The sequence below is a fragment of the Salminus brasiliensis genome, chromosome 3 (assembly GCF_030463535.1).
Source record: "Salminus brasiliensis chromosome 3, fSalBra1.hap2, whole genome shotgun sequence".
Classification (NCBI taxonomy): Eukaryota; Metazoa; Chordata; class Actinopteri; order Characiformes; family Bryconidae; genus Salminus; species Salminus brasiliensis.
Window position 1 is genome coordinate 39869392 of NC_132880.1, and position 26411 is coordinate 39895802.

Sequence of the window (26411 nt, forward strand, 5' to 3'; positions counted from 1 at the left end):
AAGTTATTGTAATGTTGCATAGTGCTCCTATAATAATAGTAGTGTTTAGTAGTATTATATATATATATATATATATATTAATTTAAATAATCTCTCTCTGTCTCTCTCCATATATATATATATATATATATATATATATATATATATATATATATATATATATATTCAGTTATTATTACACTGTGTATTTGGCTTTCCCATTTAGTGTATTTTGCTGCTTGTTAGAAAACTTTATTAAAACTAAATAATTTCTAGATGTGTTCACAACTTTGTGAAAGGTCTAAACAGTGGCTGCTCTTCTTTTCAATCAACCTGTGAAACAAAACACTTGCATACGTTTCAGTTAAAAACTTGTTGCTTGATTTCAGCTACTTTAAGTTGCATTCATTGCCGACACAGATGTGGAAATGCACACACACACACACACACACACACACAGCTTGTCTAGTCCCTGTAGAGCAGCATGCTAATAGAATAGGACTCTCTAGAGCAGATAAACATGAACCTATTGGCACCATGTCTAATGCCATTCTTGGACTAGAGGAGTACAAAGCCCCCCAGCTTTGAGCAGTGGGACTGTGTTCTTTGGAACGATGGTGTCCCAATACGTTTGTCCATACAGTGTATCTGCAGTCATATACTGTCATATAAATTGCCTGGATGCCTCATAGGCAGCTGGAGAAGCAGCAATGCGCCGGCTCCGGCTCCGGCTCCGGCTCTGGCTCTGGGAGTGCAGCTGAGCCGTACGCTTGGGTCACATATGGAAGTGCTTGGTGCTGCCGTGTTGTTTCAGCTCTCTCATGCGAAAGAAAAGCCGTGGGTGTCAGCGTTCACAAAGCTAAAGGTTAGCGCCCAAATTCCCCTGCTCACGCTCGCAGAGCCACAGAGCCTATTCCTCTCCCCTGTCTGAGGGTGGAGGAAGAGTCTTCCTGGATTCAGATACTTGTTGCATTTACTCTTTCTGATCCATGATGTCGGAATTAATTGGTCGCGTCGGAGGCCCTCTTTACCTCTGTGCTCTTTACTGTAAAGTGTTAAGAGCGTAAATTTCATCGCCGTCATCCTGCTCTACTTTCATGCCGAAAGAGGCCCCGGCCCCAAATGGTTCGGATCCAAGCAGGATGCCAGTCTAACCGAAGAGGGGGGGGGGAAAATCTGATATCAGACGAAATGATGTGTTTCGCAGTAGGTGGAGCATGCCAAGTGGGACCCAGATGATTGCAATTTTCCCTCTCATACCATCCACATAATAAGATACATGGAACTGTTCTCTGGCGAAAACGTTGCCGCTGTCCATGGAGTCACTGTAATAACATTTACCATCTGATGTGTGTTGAAAAACGAATGGAATACATTTTCGTCCCTGTGCGTGGTTACTCTTTTTACGTGTGCTTCGTTCAACTTTCTGACGTTCCCATGTTCCTCCGGACCCCTTTTTGGTTTGACGCCGAGTTGAGGCAGAGAGCAGGCTTGGGTGGTCTGAGCTTTCGGTCCTCTAATGGCTACTGCTCTCCCTTTTTCTCTCCTTTTAGCCTCGACCCTGTACGCCTGCAAACTATAGAACTGTGGAAGGGAGATCCATCCAGTTAGATCTGCGAAACAAAGGCAGTATATTCCCAGCAGTGTTCTAGTTTCAGATTCCTCTGGAATTCCAAAATATCGTGCTTATGTCCTTGGACACGAAGAAAATTGCAAAATTGCACTGGATACTGTAACACAGAAACAGATTGTTTTGACCCCACCACCAATAACACATGTTGCTAGCTGAATGAAATACACACATCTCCACGTTGACCGTTGCCATACAGTACCACACATGACCATCAGGGAGCACTCTTAGCACATGGCAGATGTTATATTCAGTCCGAGCCCCCAGGCTGGTGTTAAGACACTGTGAGTGATGTATTTAAGAGATTTCTTTGTTACAATTTTTTCATATGTTTAAAAAATTGAACCTTACTTTGTCAGCTAGGTCTGAAACCAGTGTGAACTGTGTTGTACAGTGTTTATTCCCATCTAGAGCCCGTAGTCATGTAGGCCGAATCATTTTTTTATTTTATTTTTCAAGCCTTAATAAAAAAACACAACCTCCACCAGACAAATATTTCCTGTACTGTACAGTGTGAGATATCACCCCTTCATACATTTACCAAAACCCTTAAAGACTCCTTCCTGGAAAGCTTGGGAGAGTGTCCTTTCTTATGAGGCTTAGTGAAAAGTGAGTTTAGCTCATTGCCCTGCTTCAGTGGCTCATTTTGACAGGCCAGTGTTTGGAAAGTTTGAAGTCATGAGGTTTAATCATGCTCTGCGGCTGGCCTGTGCATGGCGTGGCATGATGGCTCTCTTAAAGATGTGGTTCTGGGAGCAGGCCAGCTTCACTGGCACCACGATTGTGGGCCACAGACCCGTTGCATAATGTAGGTTCATTACCAGCTCAGGGACTTGGTAAAGTCAAAGGAGAGGGTTGTGCAAGAGTAGAAACTCTTTGTAGAGCTAATTGTTCTAACCTGAGTTTGCATTTACGCTCATATCGACTTCTGTACTGTTTCATTGCTTGCTTTTGGTATCAGAAGAGATGTCATACTGAGATGTTTAGCTACCCTGGCTTGTTTAACCCCTTTATGCAGAAAGGTTTATTACACACTAAGGTATATTATTCAGTAACTACAGGGACGTCTGTACAAACTGGTGGGGCTATTCTTTAGTAATAACACTTTCAACCCCGGCGGGCCATGGACCTTTTTATGGTTAATTACAGCTAAGGAATAAATAATAATAAATAATAATATATAAATAATAAATTCAATTATATCTTATATCATGTGAAATCTATAATTAAAACAATACAAACCAAAACAAAAAATATGTTTTTAATCACTACCAGTAAAGAGGCAGAGAAAGAACTGAAATGTGCAGTACTGATAAATACTGTTAGTCTGAATAGATTAGTTTTACTAATTGTATTTACTCCAGAACAACAGTGGAGCTCATTGTAGCAGTTAAGGTTTAATTTGCAGTGCTGATACATGCCTTAAGCACACACGTCACTGCATTGGGTTTACCGTCATAATACATGAGTGGAATGAGCTGAACAAGTTGCATTTTACTCACGGTGTGAGCAAAATGGGTTTAAAATAGTACATGGCATCTTTGTATATGAAGCTTTTAACCAGGACATTATTTAAACATTTAAATGGCTCTTTGAATTGTGATGGTTCCATATACAACCATTTAACCCCTATTTTAGGGTATATTATGTTAAAATGCATATAGTGGCTAGAAACTCTCAGAATTTGACAATTTGACAATGAATAGCTAAGCAAGTAAATGATGACCTAATTTCCAAAAGGCCAAGGGAGTTAAAGATTGCTAAAAAATTGTCACTTTTTACTTTTCCCAAAATAACAAAAAAGGAAAAGGACCCGGAGCAAAATAAACTTTTTTTTTTTTTTTTACTTATGCTCATTATTCACTTCACTTGTTTTTTGTTAATTAGGCCACAGAACTTGTTTCCAAAATGCGTTAGGCTTAATTAGATGTTCCTTTGAAACTTTCTGATGCTGAACTTTGTGGTGAGGATTTCTTTGGCTGACTCTTCCATGAAGGTCATATTTGTACAGGTGTCACTGCACAGTAGAACAGTGCACCATCACTCCAGAGTCCTTCCTGAAGGTCTTTTTCAGTCAAATGGGGGTTTTGATTTGCCTTTCTATCAATCCTTTGGGCAGTTTCTAAGAAAGTGTTCTTGGTTTTCCAGACCTCATCTTGACCTATATCGTTAACTGACATGTCTTAATTACATTACAAACTCAGAAAACTGCCTCCTGAAATTTGTTTTCTTTTTATAGTCTTTGTATGCTTCAAATATGCATACATTATTTAAATTTTCTAGTGCTTCTAGTGCTAGGCAGCAGCTTAGAGGAGCCTGTTTTTTTAAAAGTATTTCTACACATAAGGGTTCTCCTTTGGTTTCAGTTGTTGGTACTACACTGAACCACTTTTGCTAAGGGTTTATATTTTTCTGACCAAACATCATACTTATATGACTAAAAAAACAAAAACAAAACTCTATATATACAAACAAACATAGTAAGCATATTGAAGTAACATGATTTGTAATGATAAGCCTCGACTGTGCTTATTGTGTTTTTCCCCTTTCTGACGTGTTGCCTGAAATATTCTGTCTAAATCTGACAAGGTTTTAAATCCCCCAATCTGGAGCATTTCCTGCATGCGTTAGCAGAGGTTCTGAGCAGTTATCTGTGTTCAAAGGAGCCTGCTTGTTTATCTCTGCCGCACTGAACATTTCCAGACCCCTGAGCACCGCCTGCATCTAGGAGGGAGAGGCCGCTCTGCACTGTGTGGCCTTTGGCCAGCAGATAAAGGTTTGATAGCGCTGCTGTAAACGACACAGCGGGATCGATCTGAGCCGCTCGTTATAATGATGACAAACGAGGATGAGGATGCAGAAGGGCACAGAGAGGCCGAGCCCAAAGCTGATCTATCCCTTCCAGTAAATAGTCAAAGGTTTGTGTTCCACTGTGTCAAACTTCTGAAGAGCGTCAGATTGGCTTCCAAAAAGTGTAGCACAGAGATAAGGAGTGTAATGATTTATATGTGTGGTTTGATGGCACATTCATTTTGCTTTTAGTAGAGTTACTCACCCACTGTTTGTCTGTGATTCATTCGAACTCTCTCTCTGTTCTGTAACTGTTATGGTATGGTTGGGCTTGTTTGTAAATTGTTAGATATGACAACAGATTTCTATTTACTATAGTAACAGAGTGTGACTCTTAATTTCTTGCAATTTCTTGCAGTAAATGTTAGTAGGATGTTTTCTATTTCTAGACCCAATGTAGACCCAAACTTTAGTCCTCACTCTCATGACAACATAATGTACATATTAGTTTCATTTCATTGTAGAGTTGACAATATGATTATATGTTATATGATAAGTTGTGTCACAATAGTTATCTGTGTTGATCAGTGGGAGGGTCAGACATTAGAACACTGAACTACAGCATGTGTCATATATATATATATATATATATATATATATATATATATATATATTAGTTATTATTAATTTTGAATAATGTAGCAATGTAGTAGATGACTATATATATATATATATATATATTAGTTATTATTAATTTTGAATAATGTAGCAATGTAGTAGATGACTATATATATATATATATATATATATATATATATATATATATATATATGTATATACAGCACCATTTACTTCAGCAAGATATCTTTTGAGATATCACTTCCAGATTTCTCTTGGAAGTCCCCTAGCCAGAGCGTAGGTTTGCTCAATTCTATTACCAGCTCACCTGTTTATTAAGCATTGATTTACTATTAATAATACTAGACTCCCATGAGGAGAGCTTTGGGGAAGTTTTTGATAAATATTTGTATTTCTAATTTTATTTTACAAATATATATATATTGCGTTTAACTAAATGGACGGCAGTTATGACTGTGTATGGACATGACTGAGGGCACTCAGAGTGCTCTTAGGCCGGGATTGCCACACAGCTGCAAGAGGCCTGAGGGGAAGAGTGACTGAGAGTCAATTAAAGGCCGGCCTCCTCCAGGCTCGTGGTCCTGACTCCTCTCGTTCTCTCTGCTCTGCCTTATGCGTTTGATGAGCCCGAACCCCAGAGAGGAAACATTCTCTCCCCCCACAGCTTGTCTTCATTTGATTCCAGAAGAAAGTCTAACACTGTCACACAGACCGAGTGAGAGAGCTTTTGTTGTCTAGAATTGGGTGAGTCATGGCATACGGACTGCAGCTCAGCCATCACCATGACTAGCAGGAAGAGCAATATTGATATCAGTCCACTTCGGACACTTTAGTACTGTTGTCATCGATCAAATATCCTGATGAAAGCATTCATTTCATGTGGCGTTCTGATCACACCATGTCCACAGAGGGAACTAGCTCTGTCGCTAGCCTAGAAATCTCATTTACACAGTTTCCCCTTACTATAACCTAGTTCTTACACTGACTTACAGTTCTTACAGTGTTATTATAGCTTGTGTAACATTTTTGGCGGTCTTAGGACGACCTTTGCTCTTATTGGTTAATGTACGGCCTCTGGCAGGCAGAAAGTTTAATTAAAAACTTCTGTTACCGAAGAATAGCCCCACCAGTTTGTACAGTAGTCTGTGTAGTTACTGAGTAATACACCTTAGTGTGTAATAAGCTTTGGAGTGTTAAGAGGTTAAAATGAAATGAATCACTTTTTAATGAATAATAGTTTGCAGCATATTTTTAAATACCCTTTTTAAACACATATTTGACTTATATACTTTCTTATATACACAAATCAGCCATAACATTAGTAGGTGAAGTGAAAAACATAGATTATCTTCATCCACAGTGGCACCTGTTAAGAGGTGGGATCTACTAGGCAGTAGGTAAACAGTCAGTTCTTGAAACTGAACAGGAAAAATGGCCAAGCATAAGAATCTGACCTATTTTCACAAGAGCCCATTTGTAATGGCGTCTGGGTCAGAGCATCTCCAAAACATCAGTTGGGTCTACAAAAAGTGGCTCCAAGAAAAGGACAACCGGTGAACTAATGACAGGGTCATGGGCACCTAAGGGTCATTGATGTGATCCATGGAGGGCCCACCTCACAACTTACAGAAAGATGGTAAGAGCAACTTGTATCAGAGAGATGACAAGAGCAAAATGTATACTTTATACCCCTCTAGCCCATGCCTGGCATTGGGCATGGTGCCAATATGTAAATGTCTATCTGCTCCAGAGAGTCCTATTCTTTTGGCAATGTTTCTCTAAAGGAACTAGATAAGCTGTGTGTGTTTATCTGTGTCATCTGGGCAATAGATACAAGTTAAAGTAACTTAATGCATTCATAAGAAGGGATGTCCCTAAACATTTGGGCACAGTGTATTTACATTTCAGGCTCAAGTAAATCTGACCACTGTTTCATTAAAACAGCACAAGTGATTCCGTCTCCCTCAGTTCCATGTATTTGTCACATAACGACAGAGGAAACAGTGCAGCAGATGCTGCTCAGGTGGTCCTGTATAAGTATGTAGGTGGGTTTAGAAGCACTAGCTATCTGGCTCGGTGTGCAGCTGAAGGCTAGTCAGTGTTTGTGTCTTGCATGGGGTGGCGTGCCAGCGCCACATTAGAGACCTCTTTCATGTCCGCATCTCTGCTGCCTCCTCCACTGCTCTCTGTCTCTGTTGTGGTCTGCAGGCTGCTCAACACCCAACTTCTGAGGCGAGAATTGTGTGTGTGTGTGTGTGTATATGTGTCTGCATTGCCTCACATAACAGAGGCATACAGTACGTGTGCTCATGCATGTGCGTTCATGTGGTGGCTAGCCGGCCGGGGTCTCCTCTCACTTTTGCCATCTCTCATGCCCCGCATGGAAATACCCCTCTGACTCCTTCGGCCCTGTTTTCATCTGTATTGATGGGGCCTGGTAAAGAACATCAGCAACGACCCCCCCACCCCTCGTGATTGCGTAATGAGCTCCATATCCCAAATAGGAGGCCTGGAGCGGCACAGCTTGGCCCAATAAACGGCTGGATGAAAGACCGGGTCGCATCCTCCTGCCGCTTAATGGATGGGATCTCGTCCTGCGTGCGCATATTTTTTCTCACTCTATCCGTGCCGCTTCACACCATACCTTTCGCCTTTTGTAAAAGCACTCAGTGTCAACATCCATCTATCAGCACGAGGACAGGCGCTGGCACGGGCCCTGGCCCTGCTGCTGGACGCCCTCCAACTCACACAGGCAAACCTCAAGTTTAATATTTCCACCGTCGCGCACACTCCCGTCCCACCTCTGTTTTAACGGGAAATTTGAAGGGCAAAATCTTTGATCTCTCACTACCAGTAGAAAAAAAAACACAAAACTTTCATGTCATGGCTGAGACGTTCAATGGAAGTGCTAGTTTGATGGGATTGAAGGCGCTCTATGCGCACCGCAGCAGTCCGTCCCACAGCACCGCCGCAGAGGCCGATTTAGATTAACCAGCTCCACATGCACGGCTACTGAACAGTCAGACATGCAGTGTAAGCTCGGAGATCAGTGATAGGATCCCATGTGGGTCATTTCCTCATCTTTCATAATGAACTGGTATATTTGCACCTCAGTTGGTGACGCATAGGTAAGGCAAGTGACCACCAACAGCGAAAACAATGCATACTTGTGCTGTGCACTGATCCCTGTCTTGCTTTTAAACTCTTAACAATGCTGTGCTGCTGTCACTGTTTACATATAATATGTACAGTTAATCCCTTAATCGCTAAGGATTTTCCTTACTTACTCTCATAACTGTGCTCTATAGAATATGAGTGCTTTAGTAAATCAGTAGTTAAATAGTAAAAAGTGAAATAGTAGTTACAGACTAATAAGCCTTACATTAATAATAAGCCTGTTGGTTAAGGAGTTAAGGGGTCGGATGAACATTGTTTACATTTTACCAAGTGTCACAGTCTCATACTGTCCTGTATATTTATTGTACTGTAGTTATTATCAGGCTTTTAGCCTAGATTTAAGTCTGGTTTCTCTGTTGTGTATTTATTTGGTGTTGTAATTTTGTGTAATGTAATAAAATCTGTTGGATGTCACAATGAAAATCTAAATAAGTAACTATGTATAGGATCAGGAAACATGGCTAAATTAGTAATGCACCCTTATTCAGTGTTATATACAACTCTCTAAAAGCTAGCACAGTTTTGTGCTGTAAGGAATGAAACTGAAAAGACTCTTCAGTAACACTTAATAATTAGTAATTTGAAGATTTTCAAGAAACTAGAAAAAGAAACATAAAAAGAGACATGAGAACTGAAAAAACTAAAAAAAGCTAATGGCTAAAAGTCAGGCTGAGAACAAACCAGACTGAAAAGCAGCACAGAATAGCATGCAGGTGGTTAATGCTAATGTGATGCTGGGTAACTAGCATATCTGTGTTTAAAACACCACAAATGTTTTAAGTTCTTAACAAATTTTTTTTTTTGTTCTGATGACCAGTATACCAACTTTGATTGCTACTGACCTGCATACCAGCTTCTAAAACACAGGGTATGCTGGCCCATGCTGTTTTCTTTATTAGCTAATGGCTACAGATAAAAGCAAATAAAAGGCATGGCTAGGGCTAAGCTGAGCTAAACAAATGGCAAAAGAGAGACAAGTAATCACAAGAAAACTCAGACAAGGAAGCCAAGTGCAGAGAAAGTGAGCGCATGAAGATTATTACTACACAATTTTTCTTTTGGTAGAGAAGTAGTACGTCACTACATTTGATGGAGTGAGCAGAGTAGGAATTCCCAGTTAACTGGGGGGTTACTTTTTCTTTTTGGAGGTCGGAAAGTGAAGAGCTGTAGTTGAATGCAGCATTAATTACAGTCCTTGATGATGGGGAAGACTACCCAAAGATGACAGTACTTGGGCGAGCCGAGGCTCCTGAACAGCTTTTTTTCAAACACTTTTTCGGGCTTGTTGTTAGGGATAGAGTAGGTTTTGAGACGTCTGTAATTGGCCATTTAGTTGAACGGTTAAGTTGCTCACTACAGACAGAAGAGCATGGTGCTATAAGGCACTTGTTTGGGCTTCAGTTGCTAGATTCCTTTACAGTGTGTCTATTGAACACTGTATTGCGATCATGATAAGAATATGATGTCTCATGCAGCCCAGGGACGGCTCTGTTCTGGTGAATTGCAGGTCTAAGGCTAGGCTAAGGCTGGATCCAAAACTGCATTCCAATATGTCAAAATTGAATAATATGTCAAAAATTGTACTACCATTGAGGTTTATTTATTAGCATAACATTCGTAGTATAGTTGGTCACTCATGCTGTATTGTCCGGCATGAAGTAAAGTATAATCATACACAACATATAAGGCATACAGTGTATCAGTGTATACAGTGTATACAGTGTAAACCTTGTATCATCACTTTTTGACATAATATAAACCTTAAAGTTGTTGTTAATATTATGTCACAATATCTTGATATGTATTGAAGAATGGACTGATAGAAATACTCCAAAATTACGGGAAATAAAACCTTTTCCTACAGCTGTAAAACTGCTATTTTATAAGTTTTTTGTCTGACAACTACGATATAGCAATAAAGCTGTCCGAGACTCTTAGCTTGCTTCTTATATATCAATTAGTGCAATGTTTTGTCTTGGCACAAGAACCCTATGCCGTGAGCTGAGCTTCAGCACTTTAGATCTCCGTCCGGCGAGGGCTGAGCGCAGTTACTGTGGAGAACAGCGTGATGCAGGGAGGATTCGAATTGACTGGAGCAGCGTGAGGAAGCTGAGGGAAGATTGAATGGCTGCGAGAAGCGGAAGATGTCATTACAGTGCCGTGTAGGCCCAGAGTTTCATCAAACTGGCAGGCAGGGAGGATAGAGCTTAATACGCTGCCCCACAGAGCTGTCTGGTATTACGCGGCAGGTGGAAGGAAAAGTATCTCGTGACTGGGATTAAATGGCCACTGGATAGAGTAGTGGGACTACGTTAAAGCTGTCCCTTCTCATTTCTCCTTCCTGTTTCCATCTCGGAGGGCTCTCTCTAATACCCAGACGCCCCGTGGGGTCGCTAGTTCACTGTCGTCTTAAATAGCACGGAGAGATCAACTCCTTTTAAATCGAACTGTTATGGTATTATGACTTTATTTAATTTACAGCTTGTCTCCGAGCTTTCCTGCCGATTGGAGAGCGTGTGGTTCACCCGTGTGAATGTCAAGCAAACAGACAGTGTTGATGTTTTGCAGAGGCTGATCTGGGGTCATGAAAATATGCCTGGCTGTACAGTCGGACAGGAAGCCACAGGGACCCGCGGGTTCATGACATGCCTCTCTCGCCTTGTTTGCTAACCTATGGTCTCTCAACCATGATCATGAATCAAGCCTGTCTTGCTTTGTCCCAGTCTCTGTGGTCAGGCTGACCACTTCACGCTGTGCAGCTTCTCAGCTTTCCCTCGTCCCTCCTGGAGCACATCATCCTTTCCCAAAACCTGGTCAAATCAGGTCATGTCCCGTCTCTGATGCGTTGAATATGCTCAATTCGAATAAGTCCATCGCCTCTATATGAAAAAAACATATTGCATCAACAGACTCACTGCCAGTTTATTGACAGAATTGTGCTGATGTAACATATTTCACTCATTCACTCATTCCTCATTCTCTCGTCCCCTTTTCACAGTTGTAGTATCTAGCTGTCCTCCTCTAGACATGTCCTGCACCCTTGCTCGTGTATTTTCTGTGTTATTTCTGCCAGGCCCTGAAGGGACAGCCACTCAGACCCACAACGGAGAGAGTGAGTCGCAGTGCTTATGCAAAGAGCATCACCTCAGAGCCCCTCTGAGAGTATAGGAGAAAAACAGATGGAGAAGGAGAGCAAGAGACAGAGAGAGAGAGAGAGCGAGAGAGGGTGGTGGGGTGGCGGTATGGTGTGGTGTGGTCTGGGCTGGCTGGCTGGCTGCCTGTCTGGGCCTGAGAACTCCTTGGTTCCCCGCTGGTCTCTGGCTTGCAGGCATGGTCACATTCAGCAGCTAGACCACATTCGCTCTGGCCCAGACCTCGCTCACGTCACTGATCCACATTCACCCGCAGCCCCTTGAGAAGAAAATGCCTCGGCACTGATACCAGCATATTAAACCTCACAGTCAAGCTTTAAATTTAGCCCAAAGAAGTTTTAGGTTTCAGGTTATTTTTTATTGCCTACAGTACACTACAGTACACTGGTTTGGGACATCTAGAGTTTTAGATAAGTAAGCCTGATTTGTTACTATTTTAAAATAATTTTTGTTTTATATATTACATATTAACAATTAACTGTAGATATTTTCACACTGGTCACATCAGTCATAAGTAGACTCATACATAAAAAAACTGTGTTTAGTAACACTTTCTGTGCATTCTATATTCATGCTTTATAAATGCATTTATAAAGCATTATTTTACATGTAGTTTACAATAGTTTACAATGCCTGCCTCTATAATTGCTTATAAGTAGTTGTAATGTGTACATTGCACTTTATAAAATTAGGATATATGACTTTATATTGTCATTTTTCATAATTCATTATAGTAAAGATGTTCCAGTGGATCGGAGCTGATCCAGGCATATTTCAACAGTTCAGCCATTGGCTAATTTAATCCCAGTCCAGTTCTGATTTTCTGTTTAAACCCTGGTGTATTCCGTATAAATGCAATAATCTCTGATTAACTTGTTCAAATACATTTTATTATAGCGTCAATTTTGTAAGTTTAAGTGCATTAATCAATACATACAAAAATACACATAATTGTTTTGTAATTATGCTCATAGTTTGTTTGGTTTATCCTGTACAGAGAGTAATAGATGCAACAAGATGTAATAAATCTGACACTAGGCAGCATGTAAATAAGACATGGTGATGTCACAAATATGCAAATTAATGAATTGCATTATCTAGCAACATTTAGCAGCTTTTCGAGTACGCTTTAGCTTGCTTTCTTCTGCAAAAAGTTGGCAACACTGGCCAGCACCGAGGACCGTTCTCAGAAGGGAAATAAGAGTTTAGAGTCTGTAGTGTGGACCTATTTTACAGTGGAACATGAAAACAGACCATAATATCTAAAACTACATAATTACTTGGTGGGAGAACTGCACTTTCTTTGTTTTTAAACCAGCACTGAGGAGTGCATTCAGAACTGATTGGAGTCTAACGCTAAAGCTAATACTGGAGCGCTATAGAAACCCATTCATAGCACATTTATTTCACTATAAACCAGTTATTTTACAACAGTAGTCAACAAACAACAACAGATATCAGTCCAGAGTGTGTACCACTACACACACACACACAGACACACAGTGACAATGTAGCTGGGAGCTAAATGATCAGGGAGGAGAGTCAGACATTAAGATATCAAACATGCTATAAAACAGTCATTTTAATAAAAGTCTGTACTAAACTAAATCAGTCAGTCCAGAATGTCTCATTATAGAAACGGATTTTACTTCAATATTAATCAGCAGCTCATCTTATCCAAACTGTGGATCGGTAAGAACTAAAACTCAGCATTAAGAGACTCGGATCCAACCGGGGGCAAAGTAACCTGATCAGGACATCCCTAATTATAATATACAGTCTTGTAATGCACTATAACACTCATGTCACAACATTCCCAATTAGATTTTAGTCTTATAGTAATAGAGGATTTAAATCATTGAGATATTGTATAAATACAAAAAAACAGTTACATCAGACCTACATTAAAAATGCATATTACTCATATCAGAAAAGTGTGAGTATAAAATTGGTATCCTGATCCCAGCTGTAATTGTAAGCTATGAAACAATGTTATTACAGATAGAAATAGAAGAGATGATGTCTGATGGGTCGCTCTGATGCATATAATGTCAATGCCCCACTTACTCCAACTGGCAAGCAGCATAAACTGCCATCAGATGTAGAAAAGCAAATTTATGAATTATTCAAACTGTTCAAACCTTTCAACTCTTCAAACTCTGCAGCACTATTTCAGGCGTAGCTTTTTCTGACAGGTAGTTACGGAGTATAAATGGGCATTACAGATTGTGGACTAATGGATTTCAGTATTTAACTGCCAAATGATGTATTAGTCATCTAATACAGTCTTGTAATAGTATGTAGTGATATTAGTTATGTTTATACTCTATATTTGGCACTTCAGTATTTCCTAACTGAATGTGCTCTCAGTGTGGATAAAACGTATTTTGTGTCAGCTCTTTTCAGATGTTGCGTGATTTTTAAGTATAGATCAGACTCACAATGACACGTTTATTGCTATAAAGACAAGATCTAGTTGTAATATGAAAAATAAGTCTAAAAATATGAAAGATCTGGTGTACTTGATATAAAAAGGGTCAAACGTGTTCTAAAACCATACAATAGAAAATGCAGATCTCTGTATGGTGTTTTTCTTATTAAACACACCCTTTGCGCATCACAATCACCTGTTTATTAAGCACTCAGTGTAAGACACAAATAACATGTAACCCTTTATATTACAAGGACTAATGGAGATACCAGTCTTTTATCCACAATCATTTAATTTATTAAGCAAATCTGTATTTTTTATGAAGTCTTGCTTTGGAAAAACACATTTTTATGTGCTTTTAGTAGAAAGCCTTCTTCCCTGGACAGTAGAGAATGAATGAGCAAGTGTCATGGACATGAGTCTCGAACACACAACCCTGTGACCGGTAACCCAGAACCCACTGTATTTTTTTAACAAAAATAATATATATATATATATATTATATATTAAATGTTATTTTTTCTTTTAAAAATATCATAAAGTAAGTTAAAATTCTAAAGACTTTAATTTCAACAGACTTTAAAATGCAACAGACTTAGTTACTGTCAGTTTTATCTTTCACTGTTAGTGGAAGCAATGTACCATTAGTGTCGTCTCATTGAATATTGTATAAAGAGAAAAAGAAGCATATAAACAATATTATCACATGAGATGAACCATACATGCTCCATCAAAACACACCCGATTTATTCAAATAGTGGATGGCAGTGTTTGGGGGCACATTCTTGTAGTGCTGAAATCATTGTTGGGTAAGCCCCTGAGGCACTGTGCTCCGTCTCAGCTGGTGTGAAAACAAACACTCTGGTGTTGAGTGTGTGAGTTGTGGCATGTCTGGTGTGATGGGATCACTTCCTCCTCTGAACTGGGCGGCCACTGTCAGCCTGACCCCTGCCTGTTAACCTCTGGTACCCAGAGGTCAATAAGAAAACAATCCCACAGAGCCCTGTGTGTGTGTTAGCGTGCGGCTGCTCGTGTGTTCTCATTCGCAGGTGTCTGATGGGTGTTAAGCATCTCGGAGGCCCTTTGCCATCCGCGGGCGTGGGTCATCGGGGGGCGTGGGGCGGGTTAGAAACATATGCCCAGCGTGGAGGCCAGAGGCAGGTGCCTGTGGGAGAGGAGCACCAGGCTAGTTCTTTGACTGGGGTGACTGGGTTAATTGGAGGGGTGAGTCCTCAAGGCCTGGGGGTACGACGCAGCTGAAGGGGGGGTCGGGACAGAGGCACGCCACTCAGCAGCCCTGTTTCCTGTAGGGTATCTGTATCTGTAGTATTCTCCTCCCAAAGGACATCTTGATTTACTCACATACACACGTAGGAGCAAGCGCGAGCACACACGTGGAGCACACATGTTCCATAGAACCTGGGAGATTTTTAAAGCACTGTGTTGTTTGTCTTTGGCTCACGCTTGTGAAAACGCAGCTGTGCAAATCCATGACCGACCCTGGCGAGAAAACAAGAAGCCATGTTGACTGAAAACAAGGCCAGGCTGCAGCTATGATGGAAGGCCATGATCTTCATGCAGACAAATCAGTGGCAAGCCTGGCCTGTCTGTGAGTCAGGTACAGCAGATCTGTAAGCCATTAGTGTGAGTGCAGGCAGAGCTGGAGCTCAGGCTGGGTCACTCCAGGTGGGAGGTTTGAATGGGGGGGGTGGGCGGAGGCACAGTTTTGGCTGATGGCAAACATGCCAGTGAATGTGACCTTTCTTTGTCTCCTGATAGAAGAAGAAGAGGAGGATGAAGATAATACAGAGCCCAAAGCAGGCTTGGAGTCTGACCAGAAGGAGGACGAGGAAAATAAGGACACAAAAGAAGGTAAATTTGAATGTGTGTATGTGTAAGTGTGAGTGTATGTGTGTGTGTGTGTGTGCATTGATCAGCATGTGCTGCTCTGCACTAGCAGAAGCATTCACCTGGTATACATTTAGTCCATTTGACTCCTGCGTGATAGGTCTTACACTGAACAGCACAATTGAGAGTATTTGATGGAGACATCTCTTTAATACACCAGTACCTGATATTGTACAGCATTTCTTCTGTTATATCAATTATTGCATTAAGACTTCACTTTCCTAGTTGAAACACAATTCCATATGTAAGTATATACATTATACAATAGGTCCAAATGTTTGTGCAGACCCCTTCTAATGAATGCATTCAGCTACTTTAAGTTGTACCCATGTCTGACACAGATGTGCAAATGCACACACACACACACACAGCATGTCATGTCTCTGTAGAATAGGAATCTCAAGAGCAGATATACATGAACCTATTGACACATAAACATGATGTCTCATGCCAGACATGGACTAAAGGGGTATAAAGTCTCCCAGCATTGTAGAACTGTCCTCTGACATTGTGGTGCTCCATCCAGCTCTTTTGGGATGCGTTGGGACCTGACCTCACTAATACTCTTGTCACTGAATACAATCAGATTCTCACAGCAATGCTCCACAATCTAGTAGAAAGCCTTCCATGGGCAGTGGAGAAAGCTCCAACAAAAGCAGGATAAACTCTTTTTAACACCCTTGACTTTGGAAGAAACAATGAATAATCAGGTGTCCCAATACATTTGTCCACATAGTGTATATGGAAGTATTTAATTTCCTATTAACTTTTATTCTGGACTGCAAAAGACTTAATCATACATTTCCAATCAGTATTTTATATTACACTACACTACACAAAAGCAAAATTATACACAGTTAGTTCTGACCTCTGATGTAATGAGTGGATAGGTATTGTGTGAGTGCCAGGTTCTCCAAATAATGGCTCTCTAAATATCTACTTGTATCACTCCGCTTTATTTGCTGTTAATTAAAAAAAGCGAATTAATGAACAAGTAAAAAGCCTGCCAGAAAGGTCTATAACTAAGAACATTGTGTCCTCACATCACGTCATGCAACACCAACAAAAAAACTCCTATTCAGCAAAGCTGTGTAGACCAGCCAGGAGCGGGACAGTGCTGCTTGTACCAAAATCCCCCATTTCTGTTTTTAAAGCATTGCATCATGCTGATGTTCCAATGGCTTAACGGCTTCTTGGCTTTTGGGAGGTTACAGGCGTAGTGATTGAGTCCCTCTCGTGCCGCCACATCAGATCTGATCATTCAAAAGACCTCTGAAGGTGTCCTGTGGTATCTGGCAGCAAGACGTTAGCAGCAGATCCTGTAAGTCCTGTAGTTGTGAGGTGGGGGCTCCTTGAGCATCAGTGAGCCTTGGGCACCCATGGTCCTGTTGCCAGTCCACCAGTTGTCCTTATTTTAACAACCTCTTTTGGTAGACACTGGCCACTCCATACTAGGCACCTAAGACCTGCCTGATGTTTTGGAGATGTTCTGACCCAGTCATCTAGCCCTCACAATTTGCCCTTTGTCAAAGTGGCTCAGATTCTTGAGCTTGACCATTTCCCCAGCTTTTAACACACCGCCTCCAAGACACGACTGTGGATTACGGCCTCATGCTCACAGCCCTCACAGTAAAGCACATAGAAGCTGGAACATTTTTCTATACAGATAGAAAGAATAGAAAGAGAATCCTTAGGAAAGACACAATTGTCTTTTAATTGGACATAATTGCTTTCTATCTTTGAACTAAGTTAAAATAACTGCCACATTTCCAAGATGGAAAATCACTCTGTTTAATTTGTCTGGCTGAACCTGAATTAAGATGTGAGACTAAAGACAAAAGTAAAGGTAAAGCCATAGAAATGCATAAATTAGAAAAAACAAGCTCTGCTGAATCAGTAGTCTGGAATTATAAACTGCAACACATCCAGACACAAGAAAAGGCCTCCCTTCAAAACCAGCATTTAAGCATTGAATAGGCTGCGTTCAGAAACTTCTGTTCCTGTCCCTCCCCTTCTTTCCTAAAATCTCCTGTTCTACTTCATAAGAACGTAGAGGAGATAAGGGGAGGAAACAGGCAGGAAGAACTTAGAGAACGGGACGGCAGATTTGCTTCAGCGTCATCAGATTTGAGGCAGCCATTGCTGGTAGCCGATCACAGTAATTCCACAGGTCCAGCGTATTTACAGGAAATACAAAACACACATACAGTAGATAAACACAAGCGAAACACAGGACCAAGAGTATAGCTAGCCTCCTTAACGCTGCCTGTCCTCTCTGGGCGTGTGAGCAGTGGCATCACTCTGAACATCTTAGATATTTTCCTGGGTAGGGTATATTTTCTTCACTGCTTTAGGAGCTGTTTGTAGCCACTTCTCTTAGATAGCCAGCAACTTTTGGACAGCCTGAATCGCAAAATCTAGGTCTTTCTAGGTCACGGAGGAGAGGAGGATTGGTATTGGTAACTTTTAGAGGGAACATAGTCACAGTGAAGGAATTGACAGATCGACCAGCAGTCACTCTACAACTCTAGAAGTATTCTACAATATCAGGAACTAACAAGAAAGAAGCCACTGGTCAAGACATGTGATCCCGATTCAAATACTGTATGACAATGTTTCGTGGTCAGATGAGACCAAGATAGAACATTTGGCCAAAATAGTAGGTACTATGAATTGTGGCTAGTATCTTGAGAAAAAGCCTCTGTACAGTGAAATATGGCGGTTTCAGTATCATGCTGTGGATATGCGCTTGACCAGGATTATTATTAATTTTGAAGCAAGAATGAACAGGGATAAATACAGATAAAACTACAAGAGAACCTGCTTCTATCTGCTGAGAAACCGAAGCTCAGAAGGAAGCATTAAAGTAATAATTCCAAACACAAGTCTAAAGTGGAACTTAAATGGCCCAGTTAGAGCCCTAACATCAGTCTTGGTGAAAATCTGTGGCACTATTTGAAAATTGCAGTCCACCATGTCATCTCATCTATCTGAACAGCCAACTGCAAATCCACTAAGATGAATGAGAACAAAATCACTCTCAAACAACGAGCACAGTTAGTACATGCTTAGCTCAAAAGATTTAAAGCTGCAATTGTGGCAAAAGGCAACTCTGCCAAGTACTTATGCAAGCAGCATATTCCAGTTTTTATATTTTCTTTCAAATATTAACAGTAAATAAATAATAATAGCAAACAATTTATGATTTTTAATTAATATTCTAAATAGAAAAGTGGGATCTTGCCTTGAAAAGTGTCCCACATTTTGTTATTGTGTTTACAATAACAACTAATAATAGCATATGTACACTGCTGTTCAACAAGTCACTTGCTATATATAACAGTTCGTGACATTATATAACAACTAGTAAATCTGTCAACTATTGTGCATCTCCATTTTTACAGTTTCATAATGAATGGACTAATAGACATGTTTCAAAATGACTTAGAATATAACATGTTTACATTGACTTCTGTTGAAAGCTAAGAAGGTTTGTCTGCTTCAATTGACAATAAATAAACAGATTTGAAAATGATTTGATTTGATTATGATTTTAATACTGAAAATAGGTTATTTGAGTATACACAAATATATTTAACATGATTTATTAAATATTGAAGTTATTACATAATGTAAAATATATTCTATAAGAGCACAATTATTTAAGATTGCCATGATTCAAATATTAAGCATTCTAAATATTACATTAAATATAATATTATTTTCAATACTATACATTATTCTGTTTGATTATGTTATCTTGTTTATCTGAAGAAATATAATTTAGTGTACAGTAGTGCAGATTTAGTTTTGGTAAATTATACACCCAAATTTCCTCAATATATTTGAAGCATTTGTGTGTTGTTCAGCTGGTCTCTACCAGGTTAATTTCATTGAACAGTCGTGAACATCATGTCCGCTTCAACAGCCTGAGTGTCTCTCAAATGAAGAACCTCTCCGTCACCCAACTGGCTCGTCAGCAGGCTCGTTCGAGCGTTGCGTGGCTACTCGCGTGTGACTCCCGCCGCCATATCAGATACCAATCTTTCTGGGACGGGGGTCCCGCTTATCAGCTCCGCGGCATTGTGGGTCAGGCCCGATTCAAAATTAATGTCACTTGACCCCGGCGAGTGGACTTCAAAGGGAGCAGAGAGTGCATTCTTTGTGCGCGTGTATGGAGTAAATAAGTATAGCGGGATAGGGAGAGGCCTTGTCTGGGCTGGCCCGCGAAAGCACACGGGCGCTTTGACTCTGCCAACACTTTGATCAGGCCTTTGTCTTCACTATGGGTCGTCAAAAAAAAAAAGGGGGGGGGGGGCACACGAATCAAGTGGTCCGAGATCAAAGTGAAGGGCCCCTAATAGTCTGGGAGAAAATGGCGGAACACAGTAACATCAAAAAATGGAGGGGAAAAAAGTGACCAGGGGGTCATTATATGGAAAAAATGACCAGGGGCTTAATGTTTTTGTTGATGTGTTTATTTGTTTATTCACTTTCTGGGTGTCTGTTTACTTTCTTTGTAGTTTTTTTTTTCTTCAGCATTGCATCTCTGTAATTGTGGTAATTGCGTTCGATATGCTGAAGAGTCACTGTTGATGCAGGAAAAAGCACTGGAGTTTGGATTTTCGCTCTTGTCTCTCTGAGTAATCTCATTGTGGATATTGTCTGTTCTTTCCCGTAGTGTATTGCTATGACTTCTGTGGTTCAGATGGGTTTATTTTGTGTTATTCTGTGATAGTAGGTAGCTGCACACACCATATACAAAATCTGTGGCCTATTTATGCATTCTATGTTTATTTACACTGTGGCTCTGTATATTTCTGCCTGTGTATATTTGTGTGTGTTAGGCCACCCGCGGGAGCTGACAGAGGAGGAGAAGCAGCAGGTTCTGCACTCTGAGGAGTTTGTGATCTTTTTTGACCGCAGCATTCGTGTGATGGAGCGAGCGCTGGCTGAAGACTCCAACATCTTCTTTGACTACAGTGGCCAGGACCTCGAGGATAAAGAAGGGTAAGGGCCACGTGTATGTGTGTGTGTTTTTGCAAGCTGGTATGTATACGTGTGTACACCGATCAGACATAACATTAAAACCACCTTCCTAACATTATGTAGGTGCATCCCGTGCCACCAAAACAGCTCTTACCCATCGAGGCATTCGCAAGACCTGAAGGTGTCCTGTGGTATTTTAAGATCTTTAAAAGTCCTATAATTTGTGAGGCTGGGCCAAATTATTTAGTGAGCCTTAGGTGCCTGTGACCTGTCGTCAGTTTATTGGCTGTCCTTCCTTGGAGAACTTTTGGTAGTTACTGACCACTGCGTGATGGAAACACTCCACAAGATTTGCCTGATGTTTTGGAGATGCTCTGACCCAGTCGTCTATCCATCACAGTTGGGTGCAGATTTTTATACTTGCCCTTATGTCCTGCTTTTAACACATCACCTTCAAGAACTGACAGTTTAACACTTTACATGTGCCATTATAACCAGTGTTATTCATCTGTCAGTGCTTTTAATGTTATGGCTGATCAGTGTATGTTTTTCAAGGAAAAGGTAATAGTTTAGAAAATAGAGGATTATGTTTATATATTTCCCTAAAATGTCTGAAAAGGTTTCTTACCATTTGTGTAATAGAACTTTTCTAACAGTTGCATTGTAAGAATTGTATATTCTTTCAAAATTATATGGGGCAAAATCATTGCAATAATAAAAAGAAAAAATATGGAAATTTGCTAGAAAAAGAGTGCATGAGCATACTGTTCTCACAGACAGCGAGGACGATGGTAAGAGAGGCAAAGAGAAACCCAAAGATCACAGTTTCGTATGTTTCCTCCATGATCAGAAGCTTTTTGAAAAGCCCTTTTTAAGAGCAAGCTGCAAAATGCAGATCCTGAACTTTTAAAAGTGTCATTGGAACCACTAAGGGAATCATGGTGTGATCAAATACATGAGACAAATATCATGATCAGGCATCCCATCATCACATTTAACAAAATAGGAATGGCATACATAGAGGAACACATAACACCTGCTGTGAAATATGGTAGTCAATCATTGGTTCAGGAGCTCTTGAGAAAATAAATGGTGAAATATACTCCACTAAGTACCTGGAGATTGTAGCACAAAGCATATCTGCCTGTGCTGGAAATCAGAACTCTCAGCAAACATTAAATTCCCAAAATTCACAAAGAAGTGGCTGCAGGAACACAAAATCACCCTCTTAGTCTCCAAGTTTGAGCCCAATTGCAAACCTGTGGTGAGTATTGAAGAGGGTACTCTACAAGCAAAGACCCAAGAATATCAAAGAACTGAAAATGTTCTGCATGGAGGACAAGTGGTCCAGGATCCCTTTAACATGTGTTCTTCAACCTTGTTAAACTGTACAGAAGGAGGCTCTTTTTTGTGTAAAAAGAAAAAATATGCTACTGTGTCTTTGTGACCACACATATATATAAAAATATAAATATGTATGTATGTCACACAGACACAATGTTTGGTTTTTTTACACTGTATATAATAGTGTCCCAATACACACACACACACACACACACACACACACGCCATTTAATTCCATAACAGTGATTTTTGAATGCTCTTAAAGTGTAGATATTACTACTGTGTTGTTTAAATTTTATTTGTTTATAGTATAAGTATTATAATAATTTATTTGCATTTATTTTGCATATTTGTACAGTTGTTTTTGAGCAGTTGTCATTTCTGCAAATAAATACTTCAAGCATCTAGCCATGCAGTCTGTCTTGACACACATCAGTGAAAGAATAGGTCGTTTTAAAGAGCTCACTGAATTTGAGTGTGGTACTATAATAGAATGCCACTGTTGCAACAAGTGAACTGTAAATTACTAAGTGAACTGTAATTACTAAAAATTGGCAGCGTTTAGGAACCAAACACATTGCCTATAAATTGTAAAACCAGAGAAACTGATAATTTAGGGTGGTCTCAATTTTTTTTTCTGGAGCTATATACATGGGACATACACTATGTGGACAACATTTTTTAGGACACTTATAGGCATTTTCTCAGGACAGTTGTCTGTTGCCCCCTTTGCAGCTCCAACGGCAGATTTGGTGTTGGTGCACTGTGCGCCTCAGCGTTTGGCGACCCCGCTCTGTAACTGTACATAGTCTGTCACTTTGTGGCAGAGTTGGTTTGGTTCCTAAATGCTGACAATTTTTGTAATACCACTTACAGTTCACTTGTTGCAACGGTGGCATTCTATCACAGTATCTGACTCAAATTCAGTGAGCTCTTTAAAACGGCCCATATTTTCACTGATGTGAAGGCACAGACTGCATGGCTAGATGCTTGATTTTCTACACCTGTGGCAATAGGAGGAAATTCAGTGATTAAGAGACGTCCCAATATTTTTGTCCTTATTGTGTATGTATGACCTCATGTCCTGATACTGTATAAAAACAAGTGTACATGTGTTTGTGTGTATGTGTGTGACTCATGAGATTGGACCTTAATGTGGTGCTCCTTTGTTCTTCAAAGAAATGCTCTCGAACCATCTCATTCATTCACAGCCTCTTATTCTGGATGATTATTCCAAACATACACTCTGAAAATGTGCCTGTACACAGCATACCACGTCACACAATGAACATTAAGAGCACTTCTGCTACCGGCTTATTATGCTTAATATGCATGCCAGTGTATAGTTCTTAGAGTCAAAATTTGGTTACTTTTCATTTTTGCAATTGTATATATTATCATTTACCCATATATTATACCTTCACCCTTTTTCCCCCTCACTCTTTCTCTCTCGCTCTCTCAGAGACCTGCAGGGGGGGTCCAGTCTGTCCTTCAGTCGTCTGTTCTATGATGAGCGCTGGTCTAAGCATCGGGTCATCACCTGTCTGGACTGGTCCCCTCAGGTAGAGTCACCTCTCCCTCTAACCTCTCATACATGTCAACGCTTCTTCATTTCACAGGGAAATACTTCCTCGCTTCTGCACACTTGACACACTCCCGCTCTTCTTTTATAGTACTGTTGCCCACCCTAACCATCCTCTTCATCAAGTTTGCCTTGCTTGTCCTTCTTCTTCTTCATTAACTTGTCTTTGTTCTCTTTCATGCTACAGTACCCAGAGTTGTTGGTGGCCTCCTATAACAACAACGAGGATGCCCCTCATGAGCCAGACGGTGTGGCCTTAGTGTGGAATATGAAATTCAAGAAGACCACGCCTGAGTACATCTACCACTGTCAGGTGAACATAGGACCGTTACATGCTGGATTATTCAGGTTATAACATTCTGGTCTGCTGGATATGCAGAACAGATGAGCCATAAAAAATAAATAAATAAAATCATCAGTGTGGCTTGTGCCACAAGGTTGGTCAGAAAGCAGAGTTTGCAAGCGCTTTGTGTTGTCAGCTAAAAACCTTTCCTGTTCACTATTAAAAATAAGGCTGCTACAAGAACCATTTATGTAAAAGCTGTGAGTGTGAAGAACATTTAAAGGAACATTTACATCAAGTAAAGATTATTTAAGCCTTTAAAATGTTCTTTACACTCATAGATCTCATATATGCAAACATGTCTCTTTATAGAACCAAAGGTCAGGCCTCAAGTTCTGAGAGGCGTGTCTTGCGGCACAGCTTGTTTAAGGTCTATCCACACATTTTCTGTGATGTTTAGGTGAGGGGACTGTGAGGGCTATCTCAAAGACTTCAGGTTATGTCTCTGCAGGAGGATTTGAGATATGTTTTGGATTAGTATACTGTTGTAGAAGCCATTTCTTTCCAGTTTTAACCTTCTAACAGATAGTAGGACATTTGCATCCACAATTTGTTGGTGTTTGTGGAATTCATTCTTCCCACCACCCGTGCAATACCAATGGCATTGGCAGCAATACAACCCTAGAAATAAAAAGAGGCATGAAATAGCAATTCTCGCATAATGCTGCTCTAACTGACTCTGAAGTGAGATGCAATTCATTCAGAAAGCCTGTAGAAGGCCTGGTTGTAAATTATGTTAAGAATGGTAATATTTAACTACAGCAGCTCATACTGCTAGAAGAGTGGAGCAGAATGGGATATTCATTCCAGACCATCTTCACCTCATTTAAAACAGTATATGGGTTGGTTTTGAGACTAATTATAAAAGACTCCAGGCGGAGTGAGGCAGAGACGCAAGTAAGCAAGTCTGGAGGCGACAGCCTGGTATGAGTCTCCTCCACTCCCACGAGAGCCAGATATTATAGAGACATTTCTGTAATAAAAAGATGTGGCCTACCACTTCCTAATCCAGTCAGCCACATATGTTTGCCCACCCACATGGACCGCCATTGCATGGGCTGTTCCGTTTCCTACGCCCAACGTGTGACACCACACACACACACGTATACCCACATGCACACACAAGAATCTCACACATGTGAAAACACACATACACACACTCCTGTAAGCACCGATTTGCAGGCATATAATTCTTTTAGCCTTCATAAATTTGCCTTGTCTCATTTTCGGGCAGTAATTTTAATCCTTCACAGCAGTAGTTTTCACAACGTATCAGATCACTGCGTTATGTCATGGGCATGATGGTATTATATTTTTGTTCCAATTAACTACAACTAGTTCTGACAACTGCTAAGGGTTGTGTGAAATGTGTTACTATAACATTATCTGAGATTTAAGACTGTCTCGAGCAGGAATTGTATGCTTAAATGCAGCCTTTTATATATCTATCTGACATTTCTGGCTGGGGCTAATCGCACCGGAGGAAGTTTTACTGTGGTGAGTAAGCCTTAGTGAGAGTGTGAATGATGACGGCCATAAACAGCCTGATCTATATATCTGCTGTCACTGGCTGGTGGGCTTGCACTGCTCTCTGTATGGCTGCAGGAAATATGGTGAAGGAGGAAAAAGTGGAGATGATAAAACAAAGAAAGAATCTAAAAGCTAATTATTTTAATTGATTACAGATTAATTACAGTCAAAACATGAAATAACTGACAGCATGAAATAACAGACAATGATTAGTTCTCCAAAATTTCAAAATGATATTCTAGAAAAGGATAAACAAGGATACTTTTGAAATACTAAAAAATTAAAGGAATTGTTGAGGGGGAAATCAAATTAATAGAATTGATCTCTGACCCCAGATGCAGTCAGTCAGACAAGACATGTGTGGTATCTGAAGTTTGCTTCTTTTGGCTAATGTTGCTAACAAACACTGGACTTAGACTGTCCCCAATCTCATCTCCATAATAGCATGCTTAAAAAAGTCCCAACTTCCTCAAAATGCATCCAGATGTTTACTTATTTTACACCAACAAATCAGTGTGCTTTTGAATGAGGTATGACTTACTTTATTCTGTAAAAAGTTCTCTGCATAGCTGAACAATTGGGACAGCCATTAGAAGTACCCTTACTGGTTTTAGTGTAGATGTTTAAAAAAGGTATATCCATTGTGTTTTACTGACTTGTTTTTTTTTTTACTTGTTGTTCTTTTGGCATAAGCAGAATGAGGTCATCTGTAGAACGATATGAGGGATCAACAGGCAATAACGATGCAGAAAAGATCAGATCAGGGATCCTGTGGTATTAGTTATTGTAGCCGGATTTTGCCTGTTCTTATTCATTACAACTCCAGCATTGTGAAGATCACACTGGTGAGACTGTCCTTGCTAAAGGGTTAATGTTGTACCTCATCTTACAGACCCCCTGGTGGTAAAGGTGCCAGC

The 26411-nt window shown here is 40.3% G+C and overlaps 1 protein-coding gene across 3 annotated transcripts in view; it reads left to right on the forward strand.

Moving 5' to 3' along the window:
• The window catches only part of LOC140552124 (cytoplasmic dynein 1 intermediate chain 1), an 86231-nt gene that overhangs the window by 24009 nt on the left and 35811 nt on the right, over positions 1-26411 (forward strand). For all 3 annotated transcript variants that reach the window (XM_072676123.1, XM_072676121.1, XM_072676122.1), the window contains 4 exons: positions 15578-15670; positions 20554-20716; positions 23502-23601; positions 23809-23934. In XM_072676123.1, the coding sequence (XP_072532224.1) occupies positions 15578-15670; positions 20554-20716; positions 23502-23601; positions 23809-23934 (482 nt within the window). The remainder of the gene's footprint in view (positions 1-15577; positions 15671-20553; positions 20717-23501; positions 23602-23808; positions 23935-26411) is intronic.